At 59.4% G+C, this 17,794-nt stretch overlaps 1 protein-coding gene across 8 annotated transcripts; it reads right to left on the bottom strand.

Annotated features, from left to right (window-relative positions):
* Positions 1 to 1,715: 1,715 nt before the first annotated feature.
* Positions 1,716 to 12,429, bottom strand: SEMA4C (semaphorin 4C). Of its 8 annotated transcripts, none has more exons than XM_055241879.2 (15): positions 12,358 to 12,429; positions 9,769 to 9,914; positions 8,268 to 8,416; positions 7,853 to 7,915; positions 7,652 to 7,750; positions 7,435 to 7,531; positions 7,198 to 7,314; positions 6,959 to 7,110; positions 6,700 to 6,875; positions 6,233 to 6,377; positions 5,921 to 6,143; positions 5,677 to 5,789; positions 3,716 to 3,873; positions 3,558 to 3,628; positions 1,716 to 3,434 (listed from the first exon to the last, which is right to left on the bottom strand). In XM_055241879.2, exons 2-15 carry the CDS (start codon positions 9,875 to 9,877, stop codon positions 2,605 to 2,607), a joined length of 2,502 nt encoding a protein of 833 aa, XP_055097854.1. In that variant the 5' UTR covers positions 9,878 to 9,914; positions 12,358 to 12,429; the 3' UTR covers positions 1,716 to 2,604. The 8 variants fall into 8 exon arrangements, with proteins under 8 accessions (XP_055097854.1, XP_063473749.1, XP_055097852.1 ...); XM_063617679.1 differs by lacking the exon at positions 12,358 to 12,429 and adding an exon at positions 12,010 to 12,064; XM_055241877.2 differs by lacking the exon at positions 12,358 to 12,429 and adding an exon at positions 11,856 to 11,943 and having other exon boundaries at positions 9,769 to 9,917.
* Between the last annotated feature and the right edge of the window lie 5,365 nt (positions 12,430 to 17,794).

The following is a 17,794-nucleotide window of genomic DNA, read 5'->3' as shown; positions in this document are numbered from 1 at the left end:
GGATCTGGGCGCTAGGCGCAGCGGCTGTCGTCCTAGTCCCGCCTCCCCGCCAAAGCCGACCAATCAAAAGCCTAGACCTTAGCTCGAGAACCAATTGAAGCGGTAGGGCGGGGCTTGTTGCGCCCTGCCATGCCCCGAGGCCGCCGCGCGAGGGCGTCCAAGGCTAAGCGGAGGACGGAGGCGCTGGGTTCCGGGAGCCGCGCGCCGCTGGAGGGCCGCCGGGCCGCCTGGCCTTGCAGGGTGTGGGGATGAGGCGGCTGGGTCCGGTCGGGAACTTTCCCGTTACCTTCGCCATTACCCAGCCCTCCAGCGACCTCGCAGGCTCCTGTCTTTACCGCCCCTAGTCCCGCCGGGCTCCTAGGGCAGGGAGGCGCCACGCGCTCCATGGTCTTTTTTTTTTTTTTTTTTTTTTTTTTTTTTTTTTTTTTTTTGAGACGGAGTCTCGCTGTCACCCAGACTTGTGTGCAGTGGCGCGATCTCGGATCACTGCAACCTCCGCCTCCCGGGTTCAAGCGATTCTCCTGCGTCAGACTCCTGAGTAGCTGGGACTACAGGCGCCGCCACCACGTCCGGCTAATTTTTTGTATTTTTTAGTAGAGACGGGGGTTTCGCCAGGATGGTCTCGATCTCTTGACCTCGTGATCCGCTCGCCTTGGCCTCCCAAAGTGCTGGGATTACAGGCGTGAGCCATCGGGCCGGGGCGCGCTCCACGGTATTTACCCCATCTTCCTGGCACCACCCCGGACCAAGGCCGACCGCCCCTGGGACAGCGGCAAAGTGACGGCTGGAAAGGCCTCGAGACGCCCCTCCCTGTACCCTGCTCTTCCTTACAAGTCCAGCAAGGGGCAGGTGGCCACAACTTGTCCTGCCTGTAGCTCCACCTCAGGGCAGGGGCAAGGGCAGGGCCTTGGTTTGTGCAGAACCCCCTGGCCCCACAGTGGGCGCTGAGTTTACGGAATCGGTCTTCATGATCAAAACCTTCCGGGCGGCCGTCTGCGGACCGTGCACCCGCGCAGCGTGCTCCTCAGCGGACCCCAGCCTTCTCAATTCCCAGTTAAAACCCAGGCAGCTGCCTGCCCAAGCCACGATCAAGTGTACAGGGGAGACCTCACTTCCACCGCCTGATCGGCTTACAAAGAGTGCATGAACGACAGAATGCAGGTTGGGTTCTGTGCCAGTCCCTCTCCAGGACAGTGGTCTGGTGCACACTGGGTGTTAAGTTCCTTCCCCCCCAGTTGGGGCACTGAAGACCCTAGCATTCCTGGTGGGTAGAAGGCTGGAAGTCATTTCTCCTCCCCTAAGCGGGTTGAGAACCCCATCCTCACACAAGCAACGATCTCATCTCCACAAACTTCCACTCCTTTGGCCCCTCATTCCCACTACCCGTCCTGAGTTCTGGGAAGGCACCACCCCCGCCCCCCCCCCACTCCGCTTCTCCCCTGGACTCCCAGTGCCCTGACTTCTCCTTCTGGCCAGAAGCCAAGGCTGGCTCCCAAGGGGCTGTGGCCATGGTCTCGTTCCCAGCCCCGCAGCCACCACTGTGGGAAAACACTAGAGCTGGGCTGTCCCCTCCCACAGGCAGGCAGGGACCACAAAAGTGGTGGCTGCCCTGGGATTGTGGGGGAGGCCCAGTCCAGCCTCCCTCCACCCAGAGAGCCTTCCCTCTTGGTACCCAGAAGGGCTTTAGCCCAAACGTCTTAGCCCCATCACAGCAATTGTTTCATTTTCTCCATTTTATTTGTCAATATAAAAATACTCAGATATTTACAACAAATAAATACGCGGGGACACAATAAGTTACACCGTTAGGAGCCCTCCTCCTAGGGCTGGAAGAGAGTATGCCATTGTCCACAGCAGGCCCACCCCCTCTCCCTTCTCTACCCTCACACAGCCTTTCCCAGCCCTGTACAGGAAGAAGACAAGTATAAAATACCACTGAACCCCGGGGCCAAGTGGGAGGCCCCACCCACCCTTCCCCCCAAACACACAGGAGGCTCCATCTCCCTCCCCCACCCTGAAAACATTCACAGCCCTAGGAGCAGGACTAGGCCCACCCCGAGCCCTGCACTCCCCCTGAAGGGGCACAACACCCTGTCCACCCCACCCCCGTATGTACATCGCTGCCCGACACTCGGGACAGTGGGGGTAGGAGAGACAAAGGGATACGACCCCTTCCCCTTCATAGCTCCAATGACTCACCAGGAGGACCCAGGCCAAGGGAAGACTTGACAGAAACAGGAAGGCTATGCCACAAGCGCGCACGTGCGTGCACACACACATACACACACACAAACACACGTGCAAATACAGACAAACACACATCTTGAAACCTCTGCCTTGAAAAGTTTTGGCGGCTGGGGTCCCGCGTGTCTGTGATTCACAGAGAGGAGGAAGATGCCTTCTGCGAGGCTGGTGCCCTGGTGAGCCACACCAAGTGGCAGTGCCCGTGCTGAGCAGAGCAGGTCCTCATGGCCGGGTGGGTGCTGGGCAGTATCTGTCCCAGACAGAGCAAGTGCCCGTGCCATGTCCCTGAGGTAGCTGGTGCCTGTGCAAAAGTAGGAGCTACACCTCCCACGCTTCCCGCCAACGCGGTGGGGGTTCCCCTCATACTGATGACTCCTCGGGGTTGGAGTCGGGCAGTGGCTGGCGTTGCTGCAGTTTGCGTCTCAGTTCATCCGCGAGCTCAGGCAGGGGGTGCCCGAGCCCTCCCCGGTCCTCCCCTCCTAGTTGTAAGCGCACGTAACCATTGGCATTTGAGTTCCGCCCACCCCCCAGGTGAAGCCGAGTTGGAGAAGGCAGAGGCTGGCCTGGGATGCCTGGAGGTGGCGAAGGGGGACCCCCGCCGGGCTGGCACCGGGCATGCCCAGGTACTATCTTAAGGGAGCCATCTGAATAGTAGTAACCGACAGGATCCCAAAGTTTCTCATCTGGTTCAGGACAGGGCCGGAAGGGGGGACTGGTGGGCTCCTTGGGCAGCTCCAGGGGGTACACCAAGGTCCTCTCAGTAGCCTTGGCCCCTTTCTCCAGCTCTTCCCGCAGCCGCCGGCGCAATGATAGCACCAGCAGCAGCAGCACCAGGCACACGGCCCCCAGGGCCACCACCGCCAGCCACACCAGCCCCAGGTTTTCCAGGGGGGCCCGGGCCTCCAAGGTCACTGACGGGCCTGCCACGACAGCCACAAGGTAGCCTTCAGCAGCCAGCCGCGCCCCTTGCTCCTCTGAAAAGCAGTGGTAGGCCCCGGCGTGGCGGGGCTGGGCGGCCATCACAACCAGGGCCTGGAGCCGGGCATCGTAGAGGAAGGAGCCGGGCTGTTCCGCCGGCAGGTCCCGGTCCCGAAAGGTCCAGCGGGCATGGGCCAAGTTGGAGGAGAGGTGGCAGGGCAGCACCAGGTCTGTGCCCGCCACCACCGTGATGTTTTTGGGAGTGGGCCTGACTATAGTGGCAGAGAAAAGAGAGTGCATGTTAGTGCAGGAAAGTGGGGCTGGGGAAGAGGAAAACAGAAACTCCAGCTCTGGTCCAGGGCTCAGCCCGATGCGAGGGGAATGAAAAAGCTCACCTTTCTTACTGCCATGGAGGTTGCAGATGCCTGAAGTGTCCGAGATCGTCACATGCTGGATCAGTAGAGATCTGGTAGGGGATGTAGGGTACATCAGCAGACTGGCTCCAACCACCCTGAGTCCCTGGAGGTCCTGGCGTATGTAGAGCCCAACTCACCCAGAGTGGCCACTCACGGCCACACAGCGGCTGGTGTTGACGCTCCAGGCGCAATAGGGGTCCCGGGCGAGGACACAGTCTGCACAGGAGCGATACTTCATGCAGTCGGCCAGGGGCAGCTGCACCAGCTGAGAGTGGGAGCCGGCAAAGAGCAGCTTCTGCGAGAGAAGCGGGGAGCAGGAGTGGGGTCAGCCAGGGCCACACCACCAGGAGGGGCGGCTGGACCAGAACGTAGCACGGGGACAGCTTGGACTCCTGCAGGGGCACAGGACGGGGTGCCAGAAGGAGGAACAAGGCAGAGCCGTAGTGCTGAAAAGGGAACTCTAAGAACCACAGAACTCAGAGGGCTTACACAGGCCAGATGCAATCCTAAGCCCCTTATAGACGTGACCTTATTAGAAAGGGATGATGGGGCTGTGAGGCCAAAAAGTATAATCACACACACTCACACGCACATAGTGCAGGAAATACATTTCTCTCAAGGCCCATCAGCCCTCACAACAGCAGCAGCATAACATAAGATGTTTTCCTGTTTCAACGGTGGATGCCAATCTGTGTGTTTATTCAACCACACACTTTCTTTTCTGCCATTATTCCATGTTCTGGGGGACAATTTTGAGTCATAATAGCTGGTAAAAGGCAAACAAATCAAAGTTCAGGAGGTGTGGCAAACATGCCACAAGAGTATTGCACAAGGCAACTAGGCACAGCAGGTCATGCCTGGAATCCCAGCACTTTGGGAGGCTGAGGTGGGCAAATCACTTGAGGTTAGGAGTTCAAGGCCAGCCTGGCCAACATGGTAAAATCTTGTCTCTACTAAAAATACAAAAATTAGCCGGCTGGCCAGGCGCAGTGGCTCACGCCTGTAATCCCAGCACTTTGGGAGGCCAAGGCGGGCGGATCACGAGGTCAGGAGATCGAGACCATCCTGGCTAACACGGTGAAACCCCGTCTCTACTAAAAATACAAAAAATTAGCTGGGCGTGGTGGTGGGCACCTGTAGTCCCAGCTACTTGGAAGGCTGAGGCAGGAGAATGGCGTGAACCTGGGAGGCAGAGCTTGCAGTGAGCCGAGATTGCGCCACTGCACTCCAGCCTGGGTGACAGAGCGAGACTCCGTCTCAAAAAAAAAAACAAACAAAAAAAATTTCCAGGCATGGTGGCACGTGCCTGTAGTCCCAGTTACTTGGGAGGCTGAGGCAGAATTGCTTGAACCCGGGAGGTGGAGGTTGCAGTGAGCTGAGATCATGCCACCGCACTCCAGCCTGGGCGACAGAGTGAGACTCCATCTCAGAGAAAACAAAAACAAAAACAAAAAACCTTTAGCTGGGCATAGTGGCAGGCACCTGTAATCCCAGCTACTCAGGAGGCTGAGGCATGAGAATAGCTTCAACCTGGGAGGTGGAGGTTGCAGTGAGCTGAGATCGCGTCACTGCACTCCAGCCTGGGTGACAGAGTGAGACTCCATCTCAAAAAAAACCAAAGAGAGTATTGCACAAGGGTATAATGCAAGCACTTCAGGAACAGTCATGGAAATGGAGGGCTGGGACCAGAGAGCAACTGGGGGCTGGAAGGAAACCACCATGGTGAGGGCATCATAAACATCTCACAGCCTGGGAGGTCTGGTCACAGGGGCATGGTCAGGGAAGAGGCCAGAGCCAGAACCACAGCACAGCTTGGAGGGTCTGAAAGAAACATGGGAGCAGTTGCCAAGGCTTGATGCTGGGAGCGCAGCCCCGTGACCTGGCTATATATAATGGCCCTGTGCAGCGCAGATTCCATTCTGTTTTCATTCTCATTTCCAGGAACCCACCCCAAGTTAGGCAAGGTGTGCATCCATACGTGTGTCTGTTCCTAACTCTGCACTGTCCAAGCACATAGGCCCAACTGGGAGAAGCAGCCAGACGGAGAGAGTGAGATGGGATAGTGCTGGGGACAGTGGCAGACGGCCCAACTTACTACCTTGCTCTGAGACAGCACCAGGCTTCTCATGGGCTCCTGGTCAAACAGCTGCAGCTCCTCAATCAGGTGAACCCAGGGCCCCTGGCTCACAGCCTTGAGCAGCCAGCCGTCTCCTGGGGGGTGCAGAGGAGAAGGTGTAAATGAGAGGTCACAAGGCCGTGGGGCAGCTCCAAATCTCCCTGCCCTGGGCACACGGGCTTCTGCCCAGCCTTGAGCAGCCATGTCTGCATACCCATGCACCCACCTGTGCCAATGAACAGCACTGTATAGGTGGCTCCATCAAGTCCTGTAACCCGGTCAGCCACCAGGTGGGTGAAGTTGGTGCCCTTCTTCACGAGCAGGGGGCGGCTCCACCGAGGCCCCACCTGCTCCTCCATCAGCGGGTGCTTCTTGACGAAGTTGAGGATGTTGTCGGGCAGCTCCAGGGAGCTGGTGTAGCCGTGGCGCCGATGCCAGTTGTTAATGCACTGGGGGCAGGATGTGGGGGGCAGGCCATCAGCAGGGTGGGATGGCACCGCAGCTGGGTGGGGAGATGCATCCCTGCCCCAGCACTCACCGAGCCAGGCCGAGGGCTGGGTACAGGGTCAGTGTAGCGGTCCCACTTCTGGGCTTCCTCATGGTACTCCTTGTAGGGGCCCTCAAACACCCGCTGGATCTCTTCCAACTGGTACTCACAGACGGCCGACAGGTACATGTCACCCCTGTCACAGCGAAAGGGAGCCCAGGGTCAGGTACCCACCTTATCTCTTCCCACCCCAGCTAAGGGCAAGCAGCAGGAAGGCAGGGCCCGGCACAAACTGGCCATGGGCACCAGAATGCCCTGGCAGCTCAAGTGCCACCTGGCATGGGGCCCTGCCCCTTCACAGGCAGCTCTGAAAGGGGCAGGTGCCAGCATTCTCCTTGGCTTTTGGACACGTGGCTTCTGGGACTGCCTCTGAGGCCTGGTCCAGGCTCCCACCCATGCACCATCCCTGACCTGAACCCCAGCTCCTCCCTACTCTGTGGGAGCCCTGGCCAACTCACCACTGCGCTTGAAAAACCCCAAAGAAGGTGGTGTTGTGCCAGGAGGTGTCCTGCAGGGTGTGCATCGCCTGTAGCTGGTTGAAGTAGAGCTGCCAGTTCGGGGCAGAGCACGCCAGCCGCGCCTTCAAGAACGTGGTCCACTTCTTCTGCAGGGTCCGTGCGCCCCCCACATCGCCCTGGCAGACGGCAAGGGGACACTGCCGGTCAGCCCCGCTGGGCCAGCGGGGCTCCCAGGGCCCACAGCTGTGAGACTCGGTACCTTGCAGACGCGGGCCACACGAGCCACCACCTGCTCGGCATAGCAGTCCGACTCCACTGCTCGCTCCCTGAAGAAGAAGTAGACCTTGTCGTCGTCCCCCGTGAAGCTGCCCACACTCTCAGGTACATAGGCAGAGCCTACAAAGTGAGGTTCTGTGGGAAGGGGAGGAGGTCAGCAGGGAGGGGCTGGGCCCCGGGGGCCTCCCACCCATGGCTCCCGCAGGCCCCCCGGGGGCTCACCGTTGAGCCAAAAGGCCAGGTACTCTGTCTTCATGGAGTGGTGGGGCCCCATGTTACGCAGGATGATGGGTTCTGTGCCCAGGAAATTGTTGAGTGTGGCCGAGTACAGCTCACCATCTATGGGAGACAGAGGTCAGCCAGGCCACACATGAGGTATGGACACATCTGGTCAACACAGCCCCAAGTGGAACCAAGCCCCAAGGACTCACCCAGCCTGCATGGGGGGCAGCCACTCACCCACAAGAAGGCCAGCGTGGCCCTTAGCTGGGTCATAGGGACACTTGCCCTTCCCATCTTCAAACTCTCCATGCTCCAAAGTGAAGGTGAGCATGTTCTAGGGACAGAGAAAGAGGTGATACTTAAGGGCAGGGCCCTGTGGGCCACATCCACGAGTCCAGAGAAGGGTGAGGAGGACGGGGGGCTGGGGACACCGATGTAGGAGGGTGGCACTCACGATGTAGGTGCACTTGGGCTGGAAGGCGTAGGTGCCACAGACGTACAGGTGGGAGGCATTGTAGGGCTGCAGGAAGCGGATGAAGTTGAAGCACTCGGTCTGGGGGCAGAAAGGTGTCTGGTTAGTGAGAGCGAGAGGGCCAGAATGGGAGGAGATGCCCTGGGGCGAAGGCAGCACCAGGAGCAGCGTCCAAGCACCCACCTGGTTGTTCTTCCCTTTCTGGATACACTCAGTCTTCTTCTCCACAGGAGCCTCCCAGGAGATCTGGGAAAAGGGAAGGGGACGTCAGTCACGTTACAGGTACAGACTGAGCATGTGTCACAAGCACAGCCTGCAGCAACAACACAGGGACGCCCAGTGCAGAGGCATTGTCCCTGTTCTCTGGGGGCTTCCTTCAGTACAGAATGGAAGCCCCAAACCACCCCACTACACAGAATTCAGTAAGTGCCAGAGAGGAGAGGAATGCCGCATGCTGACCCCAACCAGAGGGCAGGCCCGGGATGCCCAGCAGCACTTCTGTGGGGGCAGCTAGGCTGAGGGACCACCTGGCCAAGCACAGCCTTTCTGGGCCTTGCCCTCTGGCAGCCCGACTGCCTCCCGCTGCCCCACCTCTCACCGCTCCTTGCAGCTCCAGGGCCTCCATGCTGAAGGCAAACAGGGCCTCTCGGGCCCCCACATACAGAAGCCCAGTCTGCTCCGTCAGCGTCAGCGTCAGGAAGTCCTGGATGCCCGTCTGGGAGAACCGCCGTACTACCGTGGCCAGCTCTGCAGGGGTAAGCATGGCTGCTGATGGGCGGACCCCTGGGGCTTGACAGCCCTCAGTCTTCCTCCACGAGAGCCAGCACCCCATGCCACAAGCAGATGCCAGCCAAACTCCAATTGGCAATAAAGGACGCTTTTGAAACAGCCTTTGGCCCTGACAGCCCCACCCGGGCCTCCCTAGCCTTTCCCAGCCTGGGAGGAGGCAAATCCAGGCTGCTGGGAGGAAGGAAGGATATCTCAGCCACAGCTTCCGGCCAGAGGAAGCCATCAGACTGATGGCTCTTGCTCTCAGGGTCAATGGCACCTCCGGCCGCAGGGCTGGGCACCCCCACCCCACCCTCGCTTCCTCGGTGGCTGCTTCCTTCTTTGCCCTGCTGCCCACTGCCTCTCTGAGAGTCCAGCAGGGCAGGAGGCACAGACGGCTATGAGTACTCCCTGCCTCAGGAAACCCTTCACTCCAGCAGGACCCCAATCCAGGCTGCCAGAGATGCGAGCACAGAAGGCCACTAGGACAGGCGGGGATGGCAGGAGGGGAGCTGGGCTGTGAGCCAGGCCAGGGAGGTCCGGAGAAACCAGAGGCTCAGAGAGCAGAGATGGGGCTGGGGCCTGGGAAGTCTTGCTGCCACCCGGCATGCAGGGCACCACGACATTTATACAGTCACGTGATTCCTACACCAGCTGCCAAATATGGCTGCTGACCTGTCCTCAGGGTCCCCCCAAACCAGCCTCAGTCTTTGCAGGCAACAATGGATCCAGACACAGACCGGCATGGCAGGGCTTCACTGGCACCCGAGTGGAACCTGTGGGAGGTGAGCTCATCCCAGGTCCCCAGAGTGCACGGCTGATACAAACACCTGACATCACCTTTCACATGGGTGTGTGCACACGGGGCACTGCTGGGTCCCCGCTGTGCCCCGGCAACCATGTGAGCATGTGCACATACACACACACTTCCAGGGCCACCAGAGGGTATGATGTGTACAGGGCAGTAGGAGGTCTTAGCGGGGCCCTGGGGAGCCAGGAGAGAGAGCCTCCAGTTTGTATTTATCCCGGTTCCAGTTTCTCTTTAGGCTCCCAGCGCCAGTGACAATTCAAGAAGCGAGGCGTAGAGAGGGCGAGGCAGAAGGCTCTCCCTCGCACACCTGGGCAGGCAGTCTGGGGTGGGGAGTTGGACAGAGCTCCCCCAGAGGAGGCTAATCCCAGGTCCCAACCTGCACTGCCCATTCTTGGCCCCTGGGGTCACTCGAGTTTCCTAGAAAGCTGTGCCACACACATGAGAATAAAGCCAGCACACTATGGGGGCAACTCTTCAGCAGCCTGTCCCTGACTTCCTCCTCACCCCTCCAGGCACTCACCCCCAGAAGACACTGTCTTACGCGGCACAAGGTTCCACCACACCTCAGCCCCAATGCCCAGGCCCCACAGCCTTGCTGCCAGCAGCCAGACAGCCCAGTGTGGGGCCATGGCTCACGCCCCGGCTCTGAGCTTCAGGCCAGCTGTCCTGCTGAGGGAAAAGACATGGTCAGAAATCAGAGCCAGAGAAAGCAAACCAAAGGGCCCCGCAGCAGGAGAGGCCACGGGACTCCTCATCGGGCCTTCCAGGAGCCCCGGTGCCCTCCTTCCCCTTCTCTTTGGAGGCGGACCTAAGTCCCCACACTTGGCCTCTGCCTAAAAGGCCACGGGTGTCCCTGGGAAGCGGGGAGGAGTTGAGTTGGCTGAAGGCTAAACAGGCTCGGGGAAGCCCTCCCTGGCCTCCAGACCCACCACTACCTCTGCGCAACAGGAAGTCATTTTGAGAAATAAAAAAGGGACCCCCCCCCAACATACACACTCTGGCCTAAGAGGTTTGAGAGTTTCTTGAAAGAACCTCAGGCAGCAGGCCTTGCAGCCACTGGGGCTCCGGACACCGCCAACACCTAATTCTGGGAGGAAGACTCCTTAGGGCGACGAGGGCATGCGGTGGGGTAGGCGGTTGGGAAAGCCCCACAGGCGGAACCTGGTGTGGCCGGCTGCGAGCGGAGGTCCCGGTCCCGGCCTGTCCCCTTCCCCAGCGCAGACAATAGCCCTGCAGAACCCCAAACCCCGTTCCACATCAGCAGGGCAGGAGTGGGAGAAGGGCCGGGAACGAAGGGGCCCAGCTTCCCGAGGCCCCTTTGTTGCCCAAGAGGGAGGCAGGAAGTGGGTGGGATGGGCGTGGAAATGACCAGGGCCTCATCCTGTTCCTCGCACTGCCTCCTCCGAGACACCAGCCTTCTGGCGGAGGGACGGTGGGGGGACCAAGCTCGGGTCGAGTCGGGGACTCTGGCGGCGCGGGCAGGCGACGGGGGGAGGTAGGGGCGGGGACGCGAGGGGGTTCCTCCCGGGCCGCTGGCAACGCTGCGCTCCCGCGACTCTGACGAACCTTCCCAACTCGGGGACTGCGCCCCAGGGACCCTGGCCTGGGCGGGCCAGCGGGATTGGCTTCCCCCGCTCCAGCCTTCCCGTGCCGGGGACGGAGACGCAGAAGCTGGGGACCTGCTCACCCCCAAACAAAGGGTCCCCGCCAAGACCCAGTCCCGGGTCCCCCCTGGTTCTCCCCTCCCCCAGCTCCAGGGATTTGAACGCAAACAAAGCGGCGGCGCGGGGAGCGTGGCGAGCCCGGCCTGCGGACGCCCCCTGTCGGCCCAGAGCCCCGGCGCAGGAGGGCGGGGGGCGGGGGCTGCGCCCCAGACCAGCCCCCCAAAACGCCCCAGGCTCCATCTCGGCTCCTTACCCGAGGATCGGGCCGCACCCCGTGGAGTGCTCCGAGGATCCGCCCGGCAGCGGTGCTCCCACCCGCAACTCCCCCCAGGGCGAGGAAACTGGCAGCCGGGAGGAGGGGTTGGGGGGAGGGGTGCGGGCTCCAGGCGGGGCGCCCCACACCCTCGCCCACCCGGAGCGGCCAGCCGTGGACCGCGGCCCTCCCTGCAGGGCGAGCGCTCCAGCCGGGGACGGCGCGGCCCGGCTCGGCCCGGGGGCCTGGCTTTCCGGGACAACCCACCTCCCCAGCGGAATGGGCGGGCGGGCGAGGGGCCGCGGCAGGGAAATCCGATCCCACAACATCGGCCTCGCTCCAAGCCCGCCCCAAACTTTCCATCGGGGGTGGGAGCGCCGAGGGCAGTCCAGGAGCCTGGCGAGGATCCCGGCCGCGGACCGGACCGCGCGAGGAACCCTCGCTGGTGCGCCCCTCCGGCCCCGGGGTTGCGGGGCTGCAGGCGCTGTGCGTCCCACTCCCGAGACCCTGCGAAGCAGCAGCGGCGGGGCGCAGGAAGGATCCCTGCGTACAGCCGTCTCCACCGCCGCGGCTCTCCGCGCCCCAGCCCCTGTCCCTCCCTCGTCCGGCAGCCCCTGCCCAAGCAAGAGGACAAAGCGGCGGCTCCGGGGCCCCGCGGCTCCAGCCTCCTGCAAGCCCGGCCTCGCTCACCTATTGCGCGCAGCTCCAGTCCCCGGGCGCCGCCCTCGCGTTCGGCTCCGACCGCCGTCCGCCCCTGCCCCCGCGTCGCCGCCTGCCCGCGCTCGCCCGCCAGCCCTCCGCGGCCCCTCTGCCACCGCCCCTCCGTTCCCGCCCGGCTCCGCACCCCTAGGCTCGGGCTCCCCGCGCCACCACGGCGGGCGCCGGCTCTTTCTCCAGCGCGGCCGCGGCTCTCCGCCCCCTTCCCCTTGACGTCAGGCTGGGGGGGTCGAGCGGAGGCCGGGGGCGGGCCGCGAAGGCTCGCTCAGGAGGGGGCTGCGACCTGCAGCGACCTGTGGACCCGCCCGCTCTCCGCCCGGGGGCTCGGACCTCCGCCCCTCCGGGTGCCCGGACCTCAACCCCTCCGGGTGTCCAGCTGCCCCGGGGCTCGGAGTCGCGGGCTGCGCCACAGCGCCCGGAGGGAGGTGGGGCGGGGGAGGGACTCCGGGTATGGCCACGGGGGAATCACACTCACCCGATCTTTCTGAAGTGTCCCCCGAAGACCCTGGGCGGGCTGTGCTGGGGAGAGGGACTCCCGACTCTGCAGTTGCAGGAACGACCGCGGGCGAGCCACGTCGATGCGAGTATCCGGGGGAGGCACGCTGGGGAAACCGAGGCGTCTTTTGGGGCGGACCAGAGGGGTCTGCCTTTTGGCCCCCAATTCTGCTTCTTTCTAGGCCCCGAGGACCACTGGTCCCTGCCCTCAAGTCTGGAAAGGGCTTCACCAGCCAGGAAGACCCTTCAATCAACAGAAAGGGCCTGCTCCTGCTTCTCACGCTTTGGGCAAAGCGCCTATCCCCAGAAAATGACTCCTGGTGCCACTGGAAGGCTGATTAACAAGTGGCATGAGCCTACTGTTCAGATGAAAGGGGCTGGGGGGAGCCACGCTGCAGAACCACCGCCACCTTCAGAACCACCAGCCTCCGCCCACAGCCACTCCTAGAAGCAACTTGTGGCTCTGGCCTCATGGGCGGTGCAGCGTCTTTCCTCCCAGCTGGTCCTCTGAGCTGGGCAGGTGGTTAGAAGAGGTGGTCCTCATGGAGGACACCCCACGGGCACCTGGAGACAGATGCTACCTCCTGGCTAGGGGCAAAAGGCAGAGGTGAAGGGACTTGACGTCCTGAGGTTTGGAGGTAACTTTAAGCCAGGGTGCAGTCCTGGAGGGGAGGAACACTTCAGGCTGCGTCAGCAGATCTGGATTATAAATCAGTCCGACAGCAGCTTTTGTTCTGGGTTAAAACTTGGCATCTGAAAAGTGGAGACCAGAAGAGTGGTGGAGATAATTGAGAAAAGCAGCCCAGTATGGTTTCAGTAACAATCGGGTTTTTGCTGGTACACATAATGTCCCCTTCTCCCTTGCTGGCCAAAGCCACGTTTCCCAGCTCTTTTCCACTAGGAAAAAGAAAAAAAGCTGTGGCCTTGGAGATGCTGGAGATAATGACCATGGGGGGGACAGAGAAGGCCTCCTGCTTCAGCTGACAAGGTGGGAGAAGATGTGTCACCCTCGTGTTGATTAGTTTATTCCCCATATCTATTCAAGTGGGGGATAAACTGAGATGCAAGTGCCCTCACTTGTGTTCTGTGGTTTAGATTTTTGCAACTTGTCTTGATGTACATTTTCTTACTCCACCCTTATTACCACCCTTTAAAAAGTAAGTAATTTGGGAGGCTGAGATGGGAGGATCACTTGACCCCAGGAGTTCAAGACCAGCCAGGGCAACATACTGACACCTTGTCTCTACAAAATAAATTATTATTATTATTTTTGAGACAGAGTCTCACTCTGTCACCCAGGCGGGAGTGCAGTAGCGCGATCTCGGCTCACTGCAACCTCCACCTCCTGGGTTCAAGCGATTCTCCTGCCTCAGCCTCCCAAGTAGCTGAGATTACAGGTGCCTGCCACCACACCCAGCTAATTTTTGTATTTTTAGTAGAGATGGGGTTTCACCATGTTGACCAGGCATGCGCCACCATGCCCAGCTAATTTTTGTATTTTTAGTAGAGATGGGACTTCACCGTGTTGGTCAGGCTGGGCTCAAACTCCTGACCTCAGGTGGTCCACCCGCTTAGGCCTCCCAAAATGCTGGGATTAGCCACTATGCCCAGACCTGAATTTTTTTAGAAAAACTAGCGGGGCATGGCCTGGCGGGGTGGCTCACACCTGTAATCCCAGCACTTTGGGAGGCTGAGGCGGGCGGATCACGAGGTCAGGAGATCCAGACCATCCTGGCTAACATGGTGAAACCCTGTCTCTACTAAAAATACAAAAAAGTTAGCCGGGCGTGGTGGCAGGTGCCTGTAGTCCCAGCTACTCGGGAGGCTGAGACAGGAGAATGGCGTGAACCCGGGAGGCAGAGCTTGTAGTGAGCCAAGATTGCTCCACTGCACTCCAGTCTGGGCGACACAGCGAGACTCCCTCTCAAAAACAAACAAACAAACAAACAAACTAGCGGGGCGTGGTGGCATGCATCTGTAAGTCCCAGCTACTCAGGAGGCTGAAGTGGGAGGGTCTCTTGAGCCCAGGAGGTTGAGGCTGCAGTGAGCCGTGATTGTGCCACTGCACTCCAGCCTGTAGAGCGAGACCCTGCTTCGGCAAAATTAAAAAAATAAGTATTGTTGCTCCCCTTTTGGAGATGAGTCAAAAAGATTAAACAACTAGCCCCAAGTCATGGAGATAATTTAAAAAGATTAAATAACTAGCCCCAAGTCATGGAGATAAAAAGGTCAGAATTTCTTTTTTAGAAACGGGGTCTTACTCTGTTGCCCAGTCTGGAGTGCAGTGGCACAGTCATGGCTCAATGTAACCTCGGACTCCTGGGCTCAAGCCGTCCTCCCACGTCAGCCTCCCAAGACTACAAGTGCACACCATCACACACGGGACAGGGTCTCGCTATATTGCTCAGACCGGAAAGGTCAGATTTTTAAATCAGGTCTTGGGACTCCCAATTCTGTTTTTCCACAAAGTCACCATCTATCCTGACAATGCTCCATTTCATGCTGTTTTTCCTCACCTTCAATACTGCTCCCCGATCCCCCCACCTCTAGGTGTGAAAGTTACCAGGAGAGACCTGAGCTCTCTGGCTGTGACTCCAAGGTGGCCTCAGTGGAAAGTTTCAAAAGGCAACCGGTTTGGTTTCACTGGCAGGGCAGCGGCAGGCGTTTAGTTTCTGGAGGCCCAGGAATGTAGAAGCCTCCAGCTAACAGACTCCACACGCCTATCCTCCCAAATGCTCTCGGAGATAAGCTCCCAGCTCCCTCCCCTTTTCCACCTTCATGCACTTCCTGCTGTATTCTGTCCATTCCAGCACTGGCACTTTCTGTGGGTGGGTGGGCAGAGGATACAGTTTCCTGCATGACTACTTGCTCATGATTCATACTTCTAAATGAAAGTACAACTGACAGAAAAAAAGGATTTCTGGGTCTTCAATTAACAAAAAAATTACTAATACAGGTACCGGGGGTTGGGGGAGGCACACGTACCTGGCTAGTCTCCCTAGGGCCTAGCATATTCTATGGAAGGTATCCACACTTTGGGACTCAGGCCTTGACAATTGCTTGTGGTCGTGTCAAGGAAAGACACAGAAATTGTGCTAAATGACTCTCAAGGGTCTTCAAAGATCACCCAGCAGCTCAGGCCAGCCCCTACAGATGACCTAAGAGTCTTTCCTGAAAAGCAAGTCCCCCTCCCCATCTCTTGATGTTGGTTGTGGGCTACACTGCCCTTCATTTGAGCTACTCACCTGCCAGCTCTCCTGAGGCAGCCAGAGGGAGGCCTGGGGTGGACACTGGGTTCTCTGGTGAACGCTGCCTGGTGGATTTCCAAGGCAGCCAGGACTGCCGTCATCCCACAGATGGGGAGGTGAGAAAGCTTGGGTCAGCTACCCTTCAAGGGTCTTTCTGAGTGCCTGGGGACCGAGGTGACTGGGGACATAGGAAAAGGACTCTCCCTCCCTACTTCCTCCAAAGGAGAGTTATCAAAGCCACCCACCTGGGACGTCTTTCCCTTCCCAGCCCCTCCCTGTCACCAGTACCAAAAGGAAGCAGGAAAACATCCGTCATCACAGCCCCGGATGTGGATTTTCCAGTGGCTCCTATCAGGATATCCCCCAGCCTTTTCCCAAGGGCTTAGGGATCTGGAAAAGTCAAAGATCTGGAGGGCAAGTGGTCACATTGCCAGCACCACTGTGAAAATCTGGACCTTGGGGAGGCTGAGTCTCTAACTGATCCCAGACTAGTTTTAGAAGATCTGGTCAGCTCCCAGCCAGTCCCAGAGAGGGCCTATTACACACCCCAGGGGACAGCGTACGCCCTTGGGCGACCTCACAGTGCACACCTCTGCTCGGGTTACAGCCAGGTCTCTGGAGGGACTGTCACCGACACCTCCTCTCCCCTTGTTATCTATTTCTCTCTTGGGGGTGGGTATGTTTGGGGGGCAGGAGAGGAGGGGACAGTGGACAAGAGCCAGGACTGGGGAGGAAGGCTCCAGTTATCGACGCTGATGGATAGCTCGGCTCCTTCTCAGAGCCAGGTAGGGTCACCTTCGAGAACTGGAAACTCCCCCGTTCAGCTTCTCAGGTCTCCCTACTTCCTCTTTGCCCTTGGCAGTAAGAACAAAGAAGGGAAATTTCAAAGGTGATTTCCAGGTTTCCAGAGAAAAGTGAATAGCTGCAGATGAACTGTCAGTGCATGCAGTGTGGGAGCAGGGCAGCCCCCAGGGCAGGTGAAGGAGGCTGGCTCACCATAGTCCCTGCTCACTCACTGGAGGATCCGAGGTTGACCTGATGCTGCTGGGGCTTCAGGGGTGCCCGGGCCATGGGGGCATGTGACGCAGCCAGAAACAGAAACTTGAACTCTCACGGAGGTCGCCTGGCATCTAAGTCACCCTGGCCGAGGGTTTCTTCCACCTCTCATTTGGCAAAGGCTGCTAGGCAGAAAGGCATCCTGTGTGGTATCCAGCACTGTGCTGTGCGTGTGCCCGTGCCCCTGAATAATAGATGCCCCCAGCTCCTAGCATTCTGGGGACGCAGTGAGGGAGGCAGCTGTGTCTGAAACAACGCCAGGAACTGGTGAGCTCCAGTTCAAGTCTGCGTGTTGAGCCACTTGGCCTGAAAGTCTTTTATTTTGGGGGAGTCTCTCTCCTAGTTAGCCCACCCACCCTATCCCTGTGCATGAAAGCCAAAGAGAGGGAGGGGTACATAAAAGCAGAACAGTTGTATGCAGCCGCCATGGGAGAATTAGCAGACAGCCAGGGTTGAGGAGTGGGCACAGTCCAGTGTGGCAGGGGCAATCCTCTGCCACTGCCTAGCTACCTCTTGTGTCACCTGCAAAATCCCATCCAAACCCAGGAAGGGTCAAGAGGGGCCAGGGACTAAACATGGATTCTCAGGGTTGGAGAAGTGGGCAAAGTAGATCTCCTGGAGCACAAAGGGACCACTCACTTCTCAAGGGGTTCAGGTCAAAGATACCTAAGACCCTATTAGGGATCAGGTCCCATGAACTCATCTGGGGCAAGTCGGAGGAAAAGCAAAAGCAGCATCTGGAAGTGTCTTCTGAACCGCCCCCACTCCTGAGGCTGGGGAGTTGATTTCAGAGCTCAGCACTAAATGGAATTAAGTGTAATTACAGCCCTGATCCACATCTCACTCTGTGTGTCCTCCTCAGCAGGGGCGGGGAATGGGGAGTGGTCCCATTCCTGGGTTTCTGACAGCTCTTGGGCCACAGTGGTCTGCAGGGAGCACTGCCCCTCCCCGGGGACTTGCAGACAGCCCTCTGCTACAGGCGGGGCCTGGGCCTGGGCCCCAGTGCTGTAACTGTAGAGCTGAGAACCCAGCGAAACACAGGCAGAGGCATCAGGAGACTGGACGCTGGCCTGAGCCCTCGGGACAGGGATTGAAGGAAGTGTTCTAAACCAC

This window comes from Symphalangus syndactylus, chromosome 14, assembly GCF_028878055.3.
Source record: "Symphalangus syndactylus isolate Jambi chromosome 14, NHGRI_mSymSyn1-v2.1_pri, whole genome shotgun sequence".
In the NCBI taxonomy this organism is placed as follows: domain Eukaryota; kingdom Metazoa; phylum Chordata; class Mammalia; order Primates; family Hylobatidae; genus Symphalangus; species Symphalangus syndactylus.
The sequence above is the reverse complement of the archived record's forward strand: the minus strand, read 5'-3'. Positions and strand labels throughout refer to the sequence as shown.